The sequence below is a fragment of the Peromyscus maniculatus genome, chromosome 15 (assembly GCF_049852395.1).
Source record: "Peromyscus maniculatus bairdii isolate BWxNUB_F1_BW_parent chromosome 15, HU_Pman_BW_mat_3.1, whole genome shotgun sequence".
Taxonomy (NCBI): domain Eukaryota; kingdom Metazoa; phylum Chordata; class Mammalia; order Rodentia; family Cricetidae; genus Peromyscus; species Peromyscus maniculatus.
This window is the reverse complement of record NC_134866.1, coordinates 451,184-471,501: the sequence shown is the minus strand read 5'-3', so window position 1 is coordinate 471,501 and position 20,318 is coordinate 451,184. Positions and strand designations below refer to the sequence as shown.

At 40.8% G+C, this 20,318-nt stretch overlaps 1 protein-coding gene across 4 annotated transcripts in view; it reads right to left on the bottom strand.

Annotated features, from left to right (window-relative positions):
* The window catches only part of Cep72 (centrosomal protein 72), a 78,195-nt gene that overhangs the window by 23,521 nt on the left and 34,356 nt on the right, over positions 1-20,318 (bottom strand). For all 4 annotated transcript variants that reach the window (XR_006063840.2, XR_006063841.2, XM_006990021.4 and 1 more), the window contains exons 5-8: positions 19,043-19,221; positions 4,356-4,565; positions 2,565-2,869; positions 302-440 (exon numbers count right to left, since the gene is read on the bottom strand). Coding sequence is in view for 2 of the 4 variants with exons in the window: in XM_006990021.4 (XP_006990083.2) it covers positions 302-440; positions 2,565-2,869; positions 4,356-4,565; positions 19,043-19,221 (833 nt within the window). In the remaining 2 variants the exon portion in view is untranslated. The remainder of the gene's footprint in view (positions 1-301; positions 441-2,564; positions 2,870-4,355; positions 4,566-19,042; positions 19,222-20,318) is intronic.

Here is a 20,318-nt window from a genome sequence, read left to right as displayed (position 1 = left end):
GCAGATAGTTTCCCAGCCTTCCAAGTGCCCATAAAATGACAGAGTAATTAGAGACCAACGATGGGCACAGCATTTGTAGCATGGCAGGTGGTAGCCCTTAGAAACAAAGCCCTCCAGCCACCAAGAAGGGCAGCGACAGTAGGTAGGACACATAACAAACATGCAATACTCACCAGAGGACGTCTGTTATCTGGCATGGGACTAATTATCCATTTCTCTGGAACCCCAGGTTGTGTGAACACTGAGAGCCCCAAACCTAGCAGTTGAGCAGCATCTACCAACAGATGCTGCCAGGACTCACCAAGGAATGCCTCATTGCCATGCAGGGATCCACTGCCACTTGAGCACCTGTCTATTAGGTCAAGGAGTGCCTCCAGGAGTGCCACTTCCAGAGCAGGCCTCTGCTCAGGCACTGCAGCCACGCCAAGTTTAGGAGACAGCTACAATGAAGACACAAGCCTAAGACTGGCTTTACGGTGGCAGCTCACTGCAAAAGCTAAGTCTCTAACACAACATGCCGGAGTATAAAATGCTTGTCTCCATAATGGAAGAAACCCATGTCCAGAGTCACAACCTTGGGCTGAGAACAAGAGACACCTTCTTTGGAGACACCCATTTGTGAAGCTGGCTCCTCATGAGGCTGTGACAGCATAGCACTCCCCTCCCCCATTTCCCTTCTTTTCCCCAATCCAGAACCCGAGAAACAGAGGCTGCAAATCAACATGGTCACATCACATATGAAAACAGCCCCCAACTAACACTGTAGTCAACTAACTACTGTCTTTAACATGGCCCAGAAATCCCAGAAGTCACCTTAACTATGGCTATAAATAGCCATCCTCTGTTGTGGAATATTATTTTAACTGGGCAAAGATGTGTTACATTTGTTTATGCTGCAGAATATTATTTTAACTGTGAAAAGGTGTGGTACACTTGTTTATGCTGCATTTGTTTTTTTGTCTTTTTTGTCTTTTTTTTTTTTTTTTGAGACAGGGTTTCTCTGTTTAACAGCCCTAGCTGTCCTGGAGATAGCTCTGTAGACCAGGCTGGCCTTGAACTCACAGAGATTCATCTGCCTCTGCCTCCCGAGTGCTGGGATTAAAGGAGTGTGCCACCACTGCCTGGCCTTTATGCTGTATTTGTTTAATGATGTAAGGATGTGTGTTTAATTATGTAAAGATGTGTTGCATTTATTTCACCTTGCCTGCCTAAGGCACCTGACTGGTTTAATAAAGAGCTGGACAGCCAATAGCTTAGCAGAGAAAGTAGAGATGGGGCTGGCAGGAAGAGAGAATAAATAGGAGGGGAAATCTAGGCTCGGAAAGGAAAGAAGAGAGAACAAGGGATACACCCAGGGCGAGAAGCCAGCCAGACACCAGAAGCAGTGAAAGTCAGACACAGAGAAGGAAAGAAAAGACCCAAGGCAAAAGATAGATAAAGAGAAACAGGTTAATTTAAGTTAAAAGAGCTAGCCATAATGAGCCTAAGCTAGGCTGAGCATTTATAACTAATTAGTTTCTGTGTCATGATCTGGGAGCTGAGTGGTGGCCCCAAAGTAAAGGCCTGGTACATGCTTCCCTTATTTTTGCCTCAGTCCAGCTTAGGACCAATCAAAGACTCAACCACCTTGAAGCCCCTCTAGGAAGCCTCTGTGTCCTTGAGGGTGTGAGAATTCTTAATTCCCTCAGCAGGAATGTATCCTTCAGAAACCATAAAATATATTTCCAGGATTCTCCATTCATAACAGAGTTACTGATGATTCACTTGCCATAAACCCTGATTCCAACTTTTGAGACAAATGTAAATATGGGAATATCACCTCTACTGTGTGGCTGTACTTGCCTCTCAGAACCAGAGCACTAGTACAGGCATGCATGTGACCAAGTACCAGAAATTGTTTAATAGCAACTTTCACTGTGGGGTCACAATTAGCACTGAAATATAAGACCTGGCAAGCAAGACAACTGCGCTGTTATCCACACTGACTGGGAATGAGGCACATGCTCGCATGGTCTTAGTAAAACCTAGAGCCAGACACTGCGGTCAATGATGAAAGACCAGAGGAAACAAGCCACAGCCACTTCTCACCTTGCCAACTCCGCGAAACTTCTTACTTGAATGACCCTGAGTCCTCAGTTGAAAGGGGGTCTCCAGTTCCTGTCTCCTCTGCCTTACATGCCTTTCTCTGCCTAGCCATATCACTTCCTGTATCAACCTTCCTAGTGCTGGGGTTACTGGTGTGTGTGCTTCCCAAATACTAGTAGCAAAGGCATGAGATATCAAGTACTGGGATTAAAGGTGTGTGCCACCACTGCCTGGCTCTGTTTCTCTCCTACACTGGACCAATCTCATGTAGTCCAGGATGGCTTTGAACTCACAGAGATCTGTCTGGATCTCTGTCTCCTGAGTGCTAGGATTAAAGGTGTGTGCCACCACTGCCTGGCCTCTATGTTTAATCTAGTGGCTGGCTCTGTCCTCTGATCCTCAGGCAAGCTTTATTTGATACATAACATATCACCACAGGCATGTCTCTAGCTGCTGACCCCTCTGCTCCAGCTGCTTACCACTCTGGGGTCACTTGTGCCATGAGATGTCTGCTCTTCAGCCTCCAAAGACTCAGGATGAGACAAGGCCACCTGACTGTGGCTCTCCATGCCATCCTGTCTGCTCAGATTTTCCTTGAGGCCAGAGGGTACATCAGCCCTCTCTAGGCAGCTCAGACACTCCCGGTCTGAAGGTACCTGGAATCTCCCACCAGGCATCCTTCGCTTCCTGTACTTTTCAGGAACAGGCAAAGAATTTAAAATATTCTGTGATGACAAACTTGATTTCTGAGAAGATGAACCACAGTCCTCAACATCCATAGAGTCTGTAATACAGAGAAAGTGAGCAGAGTCCTCATTAGACTGAATTCTCTGGGATATAGAGGCTGCTATTATAATAAAAAAAATACATCCACAAATGTGAATGTGTGTCCATCAAACACATGCATATGCAACAAACACAAGAGTATCTATGCACCTACATACACATAAAGACACACAAGAGGAAGAAGTAGGAGGTAAAAGGAGGGAGGCACACAAGGGAGCAATGTCATAAAACATGGATTTCTAGGAAAGCCTGGATGAAGTAGTCAGACTCTATCCTTATTAAGTAGCCGTCTTCTTTGAGTACTTGCTCTGCATCAGGTCAACAGAATCAGGTCAACAAAGTTCTCTATACAACATCACATATGTGCATTTCCAAGAGATTAAATGGGCCAGGATGACCAAATGACACGGGGCATCCTATGCACTTGCTCACTAGCCCTCTTGGAGGGGCAGATATGCTTGTCTTGGGAACTGCACAGGGAAGGCACTGCATAGGGGCATTGTGAAGATCTAGATTTAACTTTACAGGCTCAGGAATGTGCCATGACAACTGCAACGGATACAGAGCAGCATCCTCCTGCAGACATCCTGTCTGCAGTTAGGCCCTTGAAGATATCTAGATAATCCTGCTGAGCAGTCCAGATAATCCTGTTCTGCAGGTTGTAGTTCCCCGCCAAAGGTCTAACTCAATGGTTTCAAATGTGGTTTCGCGCCCAAAGTCTAGACCAACAGTTTCAAAAAATCACCTTGCCCCTTCTACCCAATCCCAAGTTGCCAATTCCCAGCTTGTGGTTTTTCCCTATAAAAACCCTCTATACCTGGGCTCATGGCCGCTGCCACATTTCCTTCCATCTGCTGTACGGTGGCCCAGCACCAATCACAATGAATAAAAGGACCCTTATGTGCTTGCATCGGAAAACTGGCTCCTTGGTGGTCTCTGGGGGTTTTGCGAAACAGGTACAACAGCATAACCCTGGCTTAACCACAGCCCAGAATTCTAGAAAGCCACATTACCGAACCATTGTACTTCTGAAGGTCTCACAAATGTGACTAAAACAAGAAGCCTCAAGACAACAGATTTATTTATGTGGGAACTGTTCATACTTATACTATAGATGCTCATGGTACTCTCAATTAACTTATTGAATCTTCCTCATCTTTGGTATTAAAAATGTAGCTACTGTAATGAGCTTGGCCTGTGTATTTAGAAGAAAGTGTGTGCCTATGGGGCTAGACAAGGACAGAGAGAAATGTGAGAGGCAGAGTAAGAGTATGTGTTCACAGTGGGAAAAATACCAAGAAATTTCAAACTTGCAATCTAAGATATGGGTGTATGATGAATTCCAATGTGCCAAATCCTTTCCAAAGATATTTTAGAACTTCATATATAAGTATAAAGATATCAGGAAAAATTTCAGAGTTGTAGCAAACACTGTGACTAATGTATAACTACTTAGAAAGGCCCTGGCAGGATCTGGCGATTACCTGGGTGTGAAGTGAAGCGGGTGTGTGGCACATGCACATGGCAGGCCTCCGGCACTCCATGCTGTGGGGTGAGCTCCCCACAGAGCTGGTCCTGTGGTGAATGACCTGGACAGCACCCTCTGGAGGTGCCTTTCTTCTTCTCATGGCCTCTCCTCACTGAGTCCCCACATTGATGCTGGATGGACAAAGGACTCAATAGATGTCCGGAGTCTATTTTATTAAAAACATTTAAAGTTTTACTTCATTAGAAATTACATTTTAAGTTTGTGAGAGTATATGAAATCTATTAAATATACCTTCCTTAATTAAATAAGACAAGGAAGTCTAGTAGGTTAATATAGCAGTGCAGTGAATTCCAGGTAGTTCCACAGGTAGGAAAACGGCAGTGCTCAAGGGTGACAAGACTCAATCCCAAGTAACCAAGATGGAGTGGCAGTGTATGGGAAGACAGGATTTATAGATCAGGAAACAGATGCAGGCCAACTGCCTCAACAAATATCCACAGTGATACATGATTACTCTTTTCAACAGATGCTCAGAATAACTAGAAGTGGGAGATGTTGTGGAATATTAGTTAAAGATGTGTTACATTCATTTATGCTGTGGAATATTTGTTTAATGATGCAAAGATGTATCACATTCTTTTATGTTGCATTTGTTTAATTCTGTGAAGCTGTGTTACTTTGCCTAAAACACCAGATTGGTCTAATAAAGAGCTGAATGGCCAATATCTAGGCAGGAGAGGGATAGGTAGAGTTGCCAGGCAGAGAGAATAGAATAAAGAAGAGAGGAGGATGACAGGGGCCATCTACCCAGCAACAGAGCCAGTCATGGAGTAAGAAGTAAAGATAAACAGAAATAGAAAAAGATAAAAGCCCAGAGGCAAAAGGTAGGGATAATTTAAGTTAAGAAAAAGCTGACTAGCAACAAGCTCAGCTAAGGCCGGGCATTCATAAGAAAAAATAAGTCTCCGTGTGATTATTTGGAAGCTGGGTGGTGGACCCCCAAAGAGCAGAGTAAGATAAAAAAAAAATAAGAAAAAAGTCAACCACATTTTGACACCTAACTTGGGGCTTGAATATCCCTAGGGCCTGAGAAAGCTGGGGGGGAAAAATAAAATAAAAAAACAGATCTGACTCCCTTAAGAACCTCCGCCTTGCAGCAGAACACTGACACAGCCTTTCCCCCTCTAAGTGAAAAATGCCTGCCACAGTGCCGTGCACTGGCATTACTGAAAGGAAAAACGGTGCTGGTGGCTGGCGCTGGTTACTGAGTGGAAAGGCCACGATCATGACAGAACCCAGTGGTTTAGAGCTTTATTACAAGGGGAAGGTGAGGGGGGGAGGGAGGGAGGGAGGGAGGGAGGGAGGGAGGGAGGGAGGGAGGGAGGAGAGAGAGAGAGAGAGAGAGAGAGAGAGAGAGAGAGAGAGAGAGAGAGCAGGCCAGGCCTGGTGGAGAGGAAACACAGATAGAGAGGTGCAGAGAGAGAGAGAGACCGAGGGAACATGGTTGCGTGTGGTGGTAATCTAATTGTACTGAATTATTATTTTGATTGTATGTTAATAAATAAAGTTGTCTGGGAGTCAGAGCTATTAGAGCCATAGCAAGAGTGTGGCGGTGGTGGCACACGCCTTTAATCCCATAAGATATCTGTGTGTTCAGGGTCAGAGCTATTAGAGCCATAGCAAGAGTGTGGCGGTGGTGGCACACGCCTTTAATCCCATAATATCTCTGTGTGTTCAGGGATACAGCCAGCATTGGAGACATATGCCTTTAAGACCTAGGGGGCTGTACATTCAGACAGTGACGAGGCAGTCATGTGTTTGGGTTTACAACCAATAAGAAGGCAGAACAACATACTTTAAAAAAAACGAACCGACAGGAAGTAGGTCTCTTTTCGCGAAGCTGGGACAGCAGGAGGAAGGGTGAGATTTTAGCTCTGAGCTCTGACCTCTCGGCTTTCTCTTTTACATTGTTTCTGTGTTTCTTATTTAATAAGACGGTTGGTTACATCTACATCTGGCGCCCAACGTGACAAGAATCCATTAAAAACTGCTTGGCTTGGCGGCAGGTCCGCTTTCCCGCAAGGGCGGCAGGCGGCCTGCGGCAGCGGCGGCGGCGGCGGCAGCGGCGGCACACGGCAGCCGGCGGCGATCGGCTTCTTAGTCCGAGCTGCTGGCGTCCTAGTCCGGGTAGCAACTTCTAGCCCGGGCCTAGGTCTGTGAGCAGCTTGCCTAAAGCCGGTGCTACAAACAACTCAGACCTGCCCTGCCGAAAAGGGCCCTGCCTGTAAAGCCAACGCACGTGGTCGGAGCTTAAGGAAGCCAGACCCAAGCCTTGACTCGGCACAAGAGGGAACACGTGGCTGCATTTAAGCTTTAGCCGGCTACGCTTTCTTGTGCGTTCTCTCTTTCCTCTCTCTCTCTCTCTCTCTCTCTCTCTCTCTCTCTCTCTCTCTCTCTCTCTCTCTCTCTCTCTGGATTTACACCTGGGACACTAGGTGGCTGCTTTGAAAATCCCCTCGGATTTCTACTGTTCTACGCAGATTTGGTAAGTCATAATATATCAGATATTTTAAAGGAAACTATCTAAAAGAGAATTTTTTTCCACATTAAAAAACAAATGGGTTTTATGTGTACATTGGAAGAAAATTGGTTTTTGTTCGAAATTTTAGGCAGTCTGGCAATGGAACAACTATATAATATTAGTATTGGTGGAATTATGCACCTTATCACTATAATAATCCACATTTTAATATTTAAAAAGATAGTCAATTTAAGTGCCAGGATAACAGCTTTAGAAGAACTTGTTAAACCTGTAAAAATTCAGACAGAAGAAATTAACAGTGAAGTTGTTTCAAGTCGGGATCATAAGGTTGCAGAAAGAAAGCCTGTTTTCACACAGTCACCCTTAATTTATCCTGTAACAGTACAGCAGATGCCTGATCAAATGGCTACACAAAATACTTGGGCTCCAATTGAAATGTTGGATTTAAAAAGGTTTAAGGAGGCAATAGTATCTTATGGCATGCATTCCCCATATGTAAAGCAAATGTTAAACACTTGGTCAACATATAATAGGATAGTACCACAGGACTGGCGGGACCTCGCACAAGGTGTTCTGGAACCCAGCCAGAGACTTCAATTTCTGACTTGGTTTAAGGAGGAGGCTAAAAACATAGAAAAACAATGGAGGGATAAAGGAGTACAAGTTTGCCAGGATCAGCTTATGGGCGAAGGCCAATATGCTTCAGCACAAGCACAATGTTTATATGATGTCCAAACCCTAATTTTATGTCGAACGGCAGCCTTGAATGCATGGGACAAAGTTGAGGAACCAGGAAAAAAATCTGAGTCATTTACAAAGGTGAAGCAAGGCCCAAAAGAGTCTTTTACAGATTTTTTACAAAGACTGGCTTCAGCAGTAAAGAGAACGGTCTCGGATTCAGAAGCTGGTAAGGCAATAATTGAATCTTTGGCCTTTGAGAATGCGAATGCAGCATGCAAAAGAATAATCAGGCCATTAAGGGCAAGATCTGCACCTATGGAAGATTGGATTAGAGAAACAATTAATGTTGAAGCTGATGAGCATGATGATACATGGGTAGGAGAAGTAATTTCAAAAGGTTTGAGGAGTGTTAGATGTTTTGGATGTGGAAAGCAAGGACATTTGAAAAGGGACTGTAGACAGGTCATTTCCAGAAACAATGTTTCTTCAAGGAACAATGGCAACAGAATGTCCCTTCCTTCTGGAGTATGCAGAAGGTGTGGTAAGGGAAAACACTGGACCAACGAATGTAGATCAACAAAGGACAGACAGGGTAATCCTTTGCCTCAGTCTTCGGGAAACTCCCAGAGGGGCCTCAGGCAGGCCCCCAGTGCAAATCCAGTTCAAACCTTTCCGGCAGCCATAGAGGAAATGCCTGCTCTGGAGAGCGATTAAATAACCAAATGCCTATTGGAATAAATCATGCTGGTCAGGATGATGAAACAGAGAGAATAGAAAATTCAGGAGAAAACATAAAGAAAATTTTTTGGCAAACTTCTATTAATGAACAAAGACCAAAATTAACAATAAAAATAAATGGTGTTTTGTTGTCTGGTCTGGTAGACACAGGTGCGGACGTTACCATAATTGCACCAGAATTTTGGCATCCAACTTGGCCTCTTCAGGAGGTAAACATTCAACTGTTAGGAATTGGGACATTATCTCAGGTGAAACAGAGTGCAAGATGGCTCGAATGTATAGGTCCAGAAGGACAGAGAGGAAAATTAAAACCATATGTGGCTAACATAACTATGAACCTGTGGGGTCGAGACTTGTTGCAACAATGGAATACTCAGATTAACATCCCTCCAATCTCAGAAACAAATCATAAACTAGCACATGTTACTGAGAGAAATATTAGAAGATATTGTTCTAATGAGTGGTCACCAGCCATCCATATTATACAAGAACAGGGCACAATAACTGATGATCTTCCAAAGACACCAACAGCTCTACCTTTAAAATGGTTAACAGACAAGCCTGTATGGGTTCAGCAATGGCCTTTAACAACAGAGAAACTCCAGGCTTTAGAAGAGCTGGTAGAAGAACAATTAAATGCTCAGCATATTGAAGAATCAACCAGCCCTTGGAATTCTCCTGTATTTGTTATTAAAAAGAAATCTGGTAAATGGAGAATGGTAACAGACCTTAGAGCAATTAACAAAGTAATTCAGCCAATGGGCTCTCTACAATCTGGGATGCCTTTGCCTACTCTGTTACCAAAAGGATGGCCTCTCATAGTTATTGATTTAAAAGACTGTTTCTTTTCAATACCCTTACAAGAAAAAGACAGAGAAAGATTTGCTTTTACAGTGCCTACTTATAATAATTCTCAACCGGTTAAAAGATTTCAATGGAGGGTCCTCCCACAGGGAATGTTGAATAGCCCAACTCTGTGCCAAAATTTTGTACAACAGCCATTGGAAGTGATACGTAAAAAATTTCCTAAATCTATAATTTATCATTATATGGACGATATTTTACTAGCTGACTCAAATGCAGATACTTTAGAAATAATGTTTGAAGAAGTAAAGAAAATTTTGCCTCGCTGGGGATTACAAATTGCTCCTGAAAAGATACAAAGAGGAGATTCTATTAATTATTTAGGATATAAAATAGAGCTACAAAAAATTAGACCCCAAAAGGTGCAAATTCGGAGAGATAGACTACAGACTCTTAATGACTTTCAAAGATTATTTGGAGATATTTCTCATCTACGAACTATTGTTGGGGTAAAAAATGATGAACTGACTAATTTGTTCAAAACCTTAGAAGGTGACAAGGACTTAAATAGTCCAAGAGAATTATCACCTGAAGCTGAGAAAGAATTAGCCTTGGTAGAAAAGAAAGTGCATGAAGGACACGTGAATCGTATTGATCCAAAGCTGGATTGCATTTTGGTTATCTTACCTTCTAGGCGTTCTCCTACTGGAATATTAATGCAGAGGGAAGATATTATATTGGAATGGATATTTTTACCAAATAAACCAAATAAAAAATTAAAAACTTATGTGGAAAAAATCTCTGACTTGATTTACAAAGGAAAAATGAGACTTCGTCAATTAGCAGGCATAGACCCAGCAGAAATTGTCGTACCATTAACTAAGGAGGACATTGAAAAATTATGGACAGAAAGTGAACCTTGGCAAAGAGCTTGCAGTAATTTTTTGGGAGAAATTAACAGCAAATATCCCAAAAGCAATAGAATTGATCTTATAAAGAGAGCTGAATGGATCTTGCCTCGAATTGTACGGCAAAAACCCATATCTGGAGTTCGTACATTTTATACAGATGCCAACAAAGAAGGAAAGGCAGGTTACAAATCAGAAAATTTAAGTAAAGTGGTTCAAAGTCCGTATAATTCAGTGCAAAAATCAGAATTGTATGCTATTCTGTTGGTATTAATGGATTTTTCAGAACCTCTCAACATAGTAACTGACTCTCAGTATGCTGAAAGAGTGGTGTTACATATTGAGACTGCAGAATTTATCCCTGATGCTTCAGAATTAACTTCACTATTTATTCAATTACAAGATACAATCAGGAAAAGGAATCATCCTTTATATATAACTCACATTCGATCCCATACTGGTCTGCCAGGCCCTCTAGCACAAGGCAATGATGAGATTGATAAATTATTGATAGGAAATGTGCTGGAGGCCTCAGAATTTCATAAAAAACATCACGTTAATAGTAAAGGTTTAAAAAAGGATTTTTCCATAACCTGGCAACAAGCCAAAGAAATAGTAAAGAAATGTCCTACTTGTTCCTTCTACAATCAGACGCCATTACCAGCAGGATGTAACCCAAAGGGTACTCAGAGAAATGAAATCTGGCAGATGGACGTGTTTCACTTTGCAGAATTTGGAAAATTGAAATATGTACACCACACTATCGATACTTATTCAGGATTTCAATGGGCAACTGCTTTGAGTTCTGAAAAAGCTGATTCTGTAATCACTCATTTGCTAGAAGTTATGGCCATCATGGGTATACCTGCACAAATCAAAACTGACAATGCTCCATCATATGTCTCTGTTAAAATGAAACATTTTTTTGCTTATTACAATATAAAGCATATTACAGGCATACCACATAATCCTACAGGTCAAGCAGTTATAGAAAGATCAAACAGAACTCTAAAGGATATGCTAAATAAACAGAAATGGGTAACAAAAACCCCCAGAAATAGACTGCATAATGCTCTTCTAACTTTGAATTTTCTGAATGCCAATGAGAAAGGAACAACAGCTGCAGAGAGACATTGGATAATAGAAAAAACTACAGAATTAAATCAGCCTATATACTTTAAGGATGTGCTGACCTCAGAATGGAAACCAGGGTATGTATTACATTGGGGACGTGGTTTTGCTTTTGTTTCTACAGGAGAAGATAAGCTGTGGGTACCATCAAAATTGATAAAGGTTCGATTTGAACAAGAGAGACCTCTTAATTAGAGGAGGTGATAGTTCATCAACCAGCATGAACATCCAATTTAAACTAACTTGTATCAATAAAACATGCCTTTTCATTTCATCAGATAATAACTTGCCAAAAAGGAACATCCCCAAAATTAGTCTTGGGGAAAGGTTTTTGTTTTTGTCTTTTAGGAGAATGAAGGTTAAGGAATCTGAAGAACACTGGACAAATGAGACAACTGAAGAAAAGGGACAAATCATCTATCCCAAGAAACAGAGTGAAACGGTGTATGGGTATATATTATCTAAAAAAATTTTTTTATGTCTTCCTAAATGTTTGTTTCTGCTTTTCTCTAAAGATTTAACACTATTGGTCTTCTAACAGTCCCAGTTCAATTAAAATTTAAAGCTGACTTTGGAGTTGGAGAATGGCTCTCTCCTTCTTTAAAATCAAGCATGTTGTTAAAAGAAAAATGCAAACTCCCTGTATCATGCCAGAATAAGAGCCATCTTCTGCTATGGTACAGGACAAAAGCAAAATTAATTAAGGGACTATTCTATTACTAATCTCAACTCTTTGATTCTATTCTGATTCTTTAAACTTTTCTCAAAGTATAAATTTTATATCAAAATTTACAAGATTAATATATATATATATATATATATATATATATATATATACATTTTAAACTTTGTTAAGATATGAATGGTCACATAGAGTACTAACTAATTCTAGAAAAAAGGCTAGCTGCATATATATGTTTTTGTGTTCGAGTCTCTTATCAGTTTTCTGCAGGAAATCACGGCCAGGCCTAACATCAACTGAAGTCTCCAGAAAGAAGATGGGGCCCCACAACAACAACAATTCCACGTGGACAATAATAATATCATTAAGCTGACAAACATCATCCACAGATCAGCTTTGAACTACAAGGTGCTCAGAGCAATTTTGAGATGACTAGCTGAGATGATCCAGTCTCAAAGACTACTTGAATAAGGACTTGAGATAAACCCTGAACTTTGGCATTATACACAGACTGGATAGTGAAGGATATAGTTACCTCTCTTAGAATTTGACAATTAACCTAAAATTTTTCTTTCAGGATAAAGAAAACTTCGCCCATACCCAGCAGGAAGCAATTTTAAGAATACGACGCCCACATTCCCAAAGAGGTGGTGTGGGGCAGGTGGTTTTTTAGTCTTTTTAATGGGTTCTGGGTCTGGGATAATTTTCAGTATTTAGGGGGGTTGGTTACAAGTTATTGTCAAGGGTTAGGAAAAAGGCTAAGCAAAGGAGATTAGATTTAAGGTTCTTGTTTAAAAAAAAAAAAAGAAAGAAAGAAAGAAAGAAAGAAAGAAAGAAAGAAAGAAAGAAAGAAAGAAAGAAAGAAAAAAAAGAAAGAAAAGAGAAAGACAATTACTAGTTTTAAATACTTTACATTGGATTGAATTGTTTTATATTGTACACAAATTTGAAACTGATATTGTTAGAAAATGCTATATGTATATTTCTAATTGTATTTATTCCATCCATTTAACAATGTAATGCAAATTTCTGATCCTTGAATGTTATTATTATCAACTATTAGGATATAAAGAAATGAAAGCTAGTAGTTAGACATTATCATAGAACTTGTAGTCATATTGGATATGTTTTAAAAATTGAGCAGAGATGTTTTAGACAGGTCATCTTCAAACCCTTCAGAGATCTACAGAATATGGCACTTAAAATGTTTTAATAACTTAGAAAATTTTTCTTTTTTGAGACATGTCGGCTCCTGGTAGTACCAATCTACTTTAGAGAAAATATGGGCATTGAAGAAACTGCATATGGAGTCAACTTTCATTCTGGCAAAAGTTAGCCACTGGACAACAAAGTATCCTCGAATCAACAGGACAAAATGGACAGACAGATCACGAAACAAGGGACTACTGATTCTTGCCAAAACAAGTGTGGTTATGGCTTTATCAAAAGGCATCTTCTGAGGCCAGGACAATATGGCCCCATCCCTGAAGTGGCCTTCGCATCCGGAAAAGGTACGGTGCCCTTTTCTTCGAAGGCAGCTTAACAGGCAGAGGGCCGATGGATTCTGTTGTACAATGGAACAGCAGCTGAAAGCTCATGCCTCTCAAAAGTAGACTGGCATTTAATAGAGGGATGTGGAGAAGAAGGGGATGCTGAGATGAAGCCATATATACACAGCCAAGAAGAATGGACAGCTGAATTAAAAAACTGTCAACAATTTCCAGAATTTAAAATCCTGAATCATGACAGGACACTAGTGGAATTCAGGTGTTTCTGGTACGTGGACTGCTCTCACCCAATGTGAGGTTGAACTGTTGACCTTGTGTACATCCTACTTCACAAATGAGTCTGTCAGATACACTAAGCCTATAGGCTGAAGATGATGCCCCAACACTGCGGAGAAACCTCAGGTGACTGCCCAGGCAGCTGGCTGTTTCTGTCAACTCACAAAATTTTTTGGAAGTTGCTTGCATGCACTTCCTGTTTTTATTTTTGTTAGCTAATATTATTCCCTTCTTGGGTCTCTGAGGGAGTTGAAGATTAGTTAGTTATGGTTGAAGATTAGTTAGTTATAGTTGAAAATTAATTAGGATAGAAAGTGCATTAGATACATCTTGGATTTACCAAAATAGGATAGATAATGGAATTGTTTTCTCTGATTTGTCAAATACCTGTTTAGGTATTTATTACTTGTATATATTGTATATAGTTATTGTACTTTTGTATATAGTTTTTCTTTTGTTAGTTATAACCTTTTGCTTTCTTTTTCTTTTTATTAAAATAGAAAAGGGGAAATGTGGTGGTAATCTAATTGTACTGAATTATTATTTTGATTGTATGTTAATAAATAAAGTTGTCTGGGAGTCAGAGCTATTAGAGCCATAGCAAGAGTGTGGCGGTGGTGGCACACGCCTTTAATCCCATAAGATATCTGTGTGTTCAGGGTCAGAGCTATTAGAGCCATAGCAAGAGTGTGGCGGTGGTGGCACACGCCTTTAATCCCATAAGATCTCTGTGTGTTCAGGGATACAGCCAGCATTGGAGACATATGCCTTTAAGACCTAGGGGGCTGTACATTCAGACAGTGACGAGGCAGTCATGTGTTTGGGTTTACAACCAATAAGAAGGCAGAACAACATACTTTAAAAAAAACGAACCGACAGGAAGTAGGTCTCTTTTCGCGAAGCTGGGACAGCAGGAGGAAGGGTGAGATTTTAGCTCTGAGCTCTGACCTCTCGGCTTTCTCTTTTACATTGTTTCTGTGTTTCTTATTTAATAAGACGGTTGGTTACATCTACAGTTGCGTCTTATAAAGGCCAGGATGCACCTGGGCACACAGGCTCACACACAGAGATCACGTGGTCATGTCTGTGATGTGACCACATAACCATGGGGCATGGGTTACACAGGACGTATGACCCAGAAATGACTAGGTGGAGATGACTAAGTGTCCCGCTGGGCATGCATGACCATGGGGCGTGGTTGGAATTCCTATTAATTACAGAGTTGGGGGGTTGAATGCAGTTCCTAGTCAAACACACCTCCAACTGGGCCCTGAGCTTTAGGCTTGGCTCTCATTACCCTTGAAGCAAGCTGAAACAGCCATCTGAGCTGTGCAGAGGTCCTAGCTGAGCCACTTAGCAGTTTAAAGATTCATTCGTCCAAAAAGACTAGAGATATGCAGTAAAGACATATCCAGATGAAAAAAACTTCTAAACATACTTGTTTAACAATGTGTGTAGGCTTAACAAAAGAAAACAGATATAGACGGTCATAGATAGAAAGAGTTTAAAAATAATAGTCTTTAAATCAATAAGTAAAATAATAAAAACGAATAAGCCACATAGAGATGGGATATACACAGGGAGTCTGGATCCTGTATGTTGCTGTATTGACCTTGAATTTTTTGATTGCTGATAAGCAAATGATGGCTGCTAAGAGACATGGAGTTGAAAGAGGGACTTGCTGCAAGCTACAGGAAAATGTATGGAATCCAGCTACTATCACTAAAGCTACTACTTAGAAAGGTCAAGGACTTTTCTGAAGGTCAGGCCATGACTTAAAAAGTCTTGGTGCTATTTTAGCTTTTGTATATATATTAGCCAGTTCCTGCAATAATTTTCTTGTGTGCTATAATATATGCTTCTAAGAACTTCTAACAGTGAATTTACCTAAAATTCTTCTCTAGCATCCTAGATATAGCTTTGTTTCTTGTGCAAATGAAGCTGAGATCCTTTTTCTCACAGCCCAAATGGCATTCCAGAGCAACTGACTCAGAACTTTTTTTTTTTTTTTTTTGCATACAAGGTGCAAAGTAGCTTTGAGACAGGTTTCCTAGCTCTGAGCAGAGTCACCCCACCCTGCCTGTGTTTGGCTGCATAGGACAATAAAAGCAGTTTTATTTTAATGACTTATAGACTCTTTTACCTAACCACCTGTAATATTGTAGTTTGAGCACATTTATGATAAACTAGTAATTTTTCACCTAACCACTTATAAGAATAAATTTTGAGCACATAAATTCCTTCCTGATTTATTCCAGGCCTTATCTGACATCACCTCCTCTATTCACTCTCCTTTTGGGTTGCAAATGAAGCTGGCCATCACAGCTCTTGTAGGTACCTTGGAAGCTTTGCACTGTATTGTCAGGTCAAGCTGCTGGTAGGAGAGACCAGTTCCAGATGAGGAGGGAAGGTACCAAGATGGAGAAGAATGAGGAAGATGAGGACGAGGATAGAAAAGGGTTAGAGTTATGAGAACACAGAAGGAGAAGAGACAGAAAGGAGCTAAGTATAAGAATAGAATTGAAGCTGTGTAGCTATAATCTCAGAGGAATAAAGTAGACAGATGAAAGAGCATCGTGTACTTAGATCATTTTCCCAAAGAATACCCCTGCCGTCAGTAACATCTCTTCTGGGCCCCTGGGAAGGAAATTAAAGAGGCTGGACCTAAATAATTTCTGAAAGGGACTGCTGAAATAATCCAACCTAGATAGTTTAAGAATGCCTTAACTTTAAAATGAAATAGTTTGGAGAAGAGGTTTGCTTTTGTTTCCACATGTGGAAATGAGAGGTCGTAGATTCCTTCAAGGTTGATATGAATCAGGTTTGATCAGCAAAAATCTCCTGAAACTTGACAGGTGATATCTATCAACAAAGGTCATAACTGGTCTTCCAGGACTTGGCCATTATCTATTTTCTCAGAGAGCCCTAAAGATGCCTTCACCCACAGACAACAGGAAGCAGTCTGGAGACACAATGTCCACATTCCCAAGATATTGGGTGGGTGGTCTTTGTTTATTTGGTGGGTTATGGATGTTTGTTATCATTTAGGGAAATAAAGAAATACAGGATAAAAAGACAACTGTTAATCTCAGATATTTTGCATTAGCATGGATTTTAGTATATTGATACTGAATTTTTTAAAATATTGTATTTTTTATATTTTTGTTATACTGTATATATGTTTCCACTCTTATTTGGGGTTTTGTGCTTATGCAGCTCATTTTAAAATGCAATGTATAATTAAGAAATTGTTAGTAGTTAATCTATAATTATCAAACATGTAGTCACATTAGGTATGTTTTCAAGGAATATTTTAGACAGATGATTTTCAAACACTTCAAAGACCTATAGAATATGGCATTTAAAATGCTTTGTTAATCTAAGGTTTTTCATGGCAGTACCAATTTACTTCATAAAAGGATGTTGGGCATAGAAATACCATATGGAGTTTGCTTTCAATGTGGCAAGACTAGCCATTTGGGCAAGAAACTGCTTTGCCTTGACTGCTGACAGTATACTGTATAAACTGGGCATGCTGGACACACAGGAAAGTGATGGCAGAATTTTGCCATTCTAAGGTGGGGCAGTCCTTCAAATTTCCTGCTTCATAGAAAAGTCTGCCAGATACTCTAGGCCTGCAGGCTGAAGATGGATGCCCCAAGTTGCAGAGGAACTTTGAGTGACTGTCCATGAAGCCATATGTTTCTGTTGTTAGGTAATATTATGTCCTTCTTGGGTCTGTGATGGAGTAAAGACTAAATAATTAGAGCTGCAGCTTTCCTTAGTTATGATAGAAAGTAAATTATGTATAAAATTTTGGATTCACTAAAATAGGATAGATAATGGAGTTTTTCTCTGGACATTGTGAATGTAATCCTTGATAATTGTTCTTATTGTATATAATTTTACTATGTTAAAGATAAGGCCTTTAATTTTTATTTAGAAAAGAAGGGGGAAATACTGTGGAATATTAGTTGAAGATGTGTTATATCCATTTATGCTGTGGAATATATGTTTAATGATGCAAGTATGTGTTGCATTCTTTCATGTTGCATTTGTTTAACTATGTGAAGCTGTGCTACTTTGCCTGCCTAAAACACCTGATTTTTGGTCTAATAAAGAGCTGAATGGCCAACAGCTAGGCAGAATAAAGGATAGGTGGGGCTGGCAGGCAGAGAGAATAAATAGAAGGAAAACAATGTGAGGGAGGAGTGAGAACACCAGGGCCAGCCACCCAGCTACCCAGCAAGCCATGGAGTAAGAAATAAAGAAAAGTTATACAGAAATAGAAAAAGGTAAAAGCCCAGAGGCAAAAGGTAGACAGGATAATTTAAATTAAGAAAAGCTGGCTGGCAACAAGCCAAGCTAAGGCTGAACATTCATTAGAAAGAATAAGTCTCTGTGTGATTATCTGGGAGCTGGGTAGTGGGCCCCCAGAGAGCAAAGAGTAAGAGTGAAGAAAAACAAAACAAAACAAAAACAAAAACAAAAACAAAAACAACTACACAGAGAGGTCTTGATCAGTAATGAAGTACTTTTGTCACTCAGCACTGACTTCAAATTGTAGACTGTGTGCAAACCTGGGCAGTCTTTCTACAGCATGATGCAGAAAAAGGTCTCATATTAGGACACAATAAAGCACATTCTATTATAGAAAAAAATGACTAATTGGACTTATTTGTTCTTTGAAGCACTGCTATGAAAGTGAAAAGGCAATCAATCAGTGGATTGAGAGAAAGGTCTTAGATATAAAATCCATATATAATTTGTATGATACAACACCAAAAAGGGAAATGAGCCCATTGAACAACAGGATGGGCAGGCTTTAACGTACCTCAAGAGAAGATACACAAATGGCCAACACTGCATCAAAACCCTTAAGGGAAAGGCAAGGTAAAGTTATAAACATACCCATGAGAGGAATTAGGATTAAGAGGACTGAGGACACCAGGATTGGGAAGATATGGCTCAGGAGCTGCTGGCCCCAGTATGATGGCTCTAGGAAGCTCATCATGGAGTAGAAGACATGGAATTAAAACTTATAAGCAAGTCTCTGGTGCATATTAAGTTCACACAGTGTGATAAGTTCTGAGATCCTGGTAGGTATAGTGGCCTAATCAGGCTCCTGAGCACTGGCATATCAGAGCCAAGTGACTGACTGTTCCTCCTCACAGGTACTGTGGATGTCTAGCTTTCTTGTTTATATCCGATTTTTTTCCCTATGCTCTGAGAAAAAATGAAATTCAAACTGCAATTATGGCTAGACTCAACTTAGATCCATTAACTTTTCCTTTTGTAATTCCATAGTCCAAATACACAGTATTCAAAGCCTATACTATAAGCATCACCAAGTCCTTGCTGAAGCCAGAGCCTGCCTAAACCATGGAGCCTTCACTGTGCTGAGCAGCGTACCTTGGGAATAATGAAGGTCAGCCTCATGTTCCTTTTGGCTGGAGTTCGTGCTCCCAGGAGGATTGCTTAGGTCCCACTCACACTCAGCAATGAGGTTCAAGACAGCTTCATCATCAGCATCCATAACCAAGCATTTCTTAGCCGAAGTACCAGCACATCTGGTTCTGGAGTGGTGTGGTCTGCAAGGAAAAAGAGAAGTCTTCAGTGTCAGCAGGCCTATGTGTATTACAGCCTGCAGGAGACCCTCACACATCTCTTGGGAAGAGTTTAGCGGTAGGATGGCTCTCATTACGAAGTAACCTGGAAGAGGGACTTACCTAGCACAACTGACAACCAATCGTGAAGTCATGAGCTGCCACCAATCGCATTATCCCAGCATTAAACAGAAGTCCACTAGAATTAGCTATGAAAACAAAAGTTCTAGAATATTCCTCTGTTTTTATAATCTTCTAACAGAGTAAAATTCAACTTGTTCACTGGGCAGTGGTGGCACACACCTTTAATCCCAGCACTTCGAAGGCAGAGGCAGGCGGATGGATCTCTGTGAGTTCAAGGCCAGCCTGGGCTACAGAGTGAGTTCCAGGACAGGCACCAAAGCTAAACAGAGAAACTCTGTCTCAAAACAAACAAACAAACAAACAAAATCAATTTGTTCTTTCCTTGGAACATCCACAAGAAATACATGTGATCAAGAAAGTTAAAAGACTACATGTTCCTGATGCTTGTATTTACCCACAGCTGAGTGAGGCATGACTAACAGGGCCTTTAATTTTTGGTTCCATATATGTAAGGCATTAAACTAACTGAACAGAGACTTCAGGTATCACATACGACAAAGAAGAGAATTCAAAGAAATGGCTCAGTATTGCCACCAAACAATGACAACTTCAATAAGCAAAAACAATACATCTGAACTCTGGTGGAACTCTACTACTCTGCTGCAGTCCTCACCAACAGGCAAACAGGTGAGTGGCCTGCCTGCAGGCTGGACCACTGCCACCCACTGGATTCTGCTCCCCCAAGACCTACTCAGCCACCCAACACCACCCACCTCATTATCCTCCCCATGGCCAGCCCTTCCCTGCAACTCCAACAGATTCCATAGGCACAGGTACAACCCATATCAGTCTGAAGAACAGGTGAGTGACCGGCCTTCCACCTAAGGTGTCCCAATCTCCAGACCCTAAACCTCAGGGCAAATCCTGTTGTCCCCCCGCCACGCCCCCCCATCTCAGCACCAGCAAGACTGCTTGGCCCTGGCCCCAACTCTGGTGCA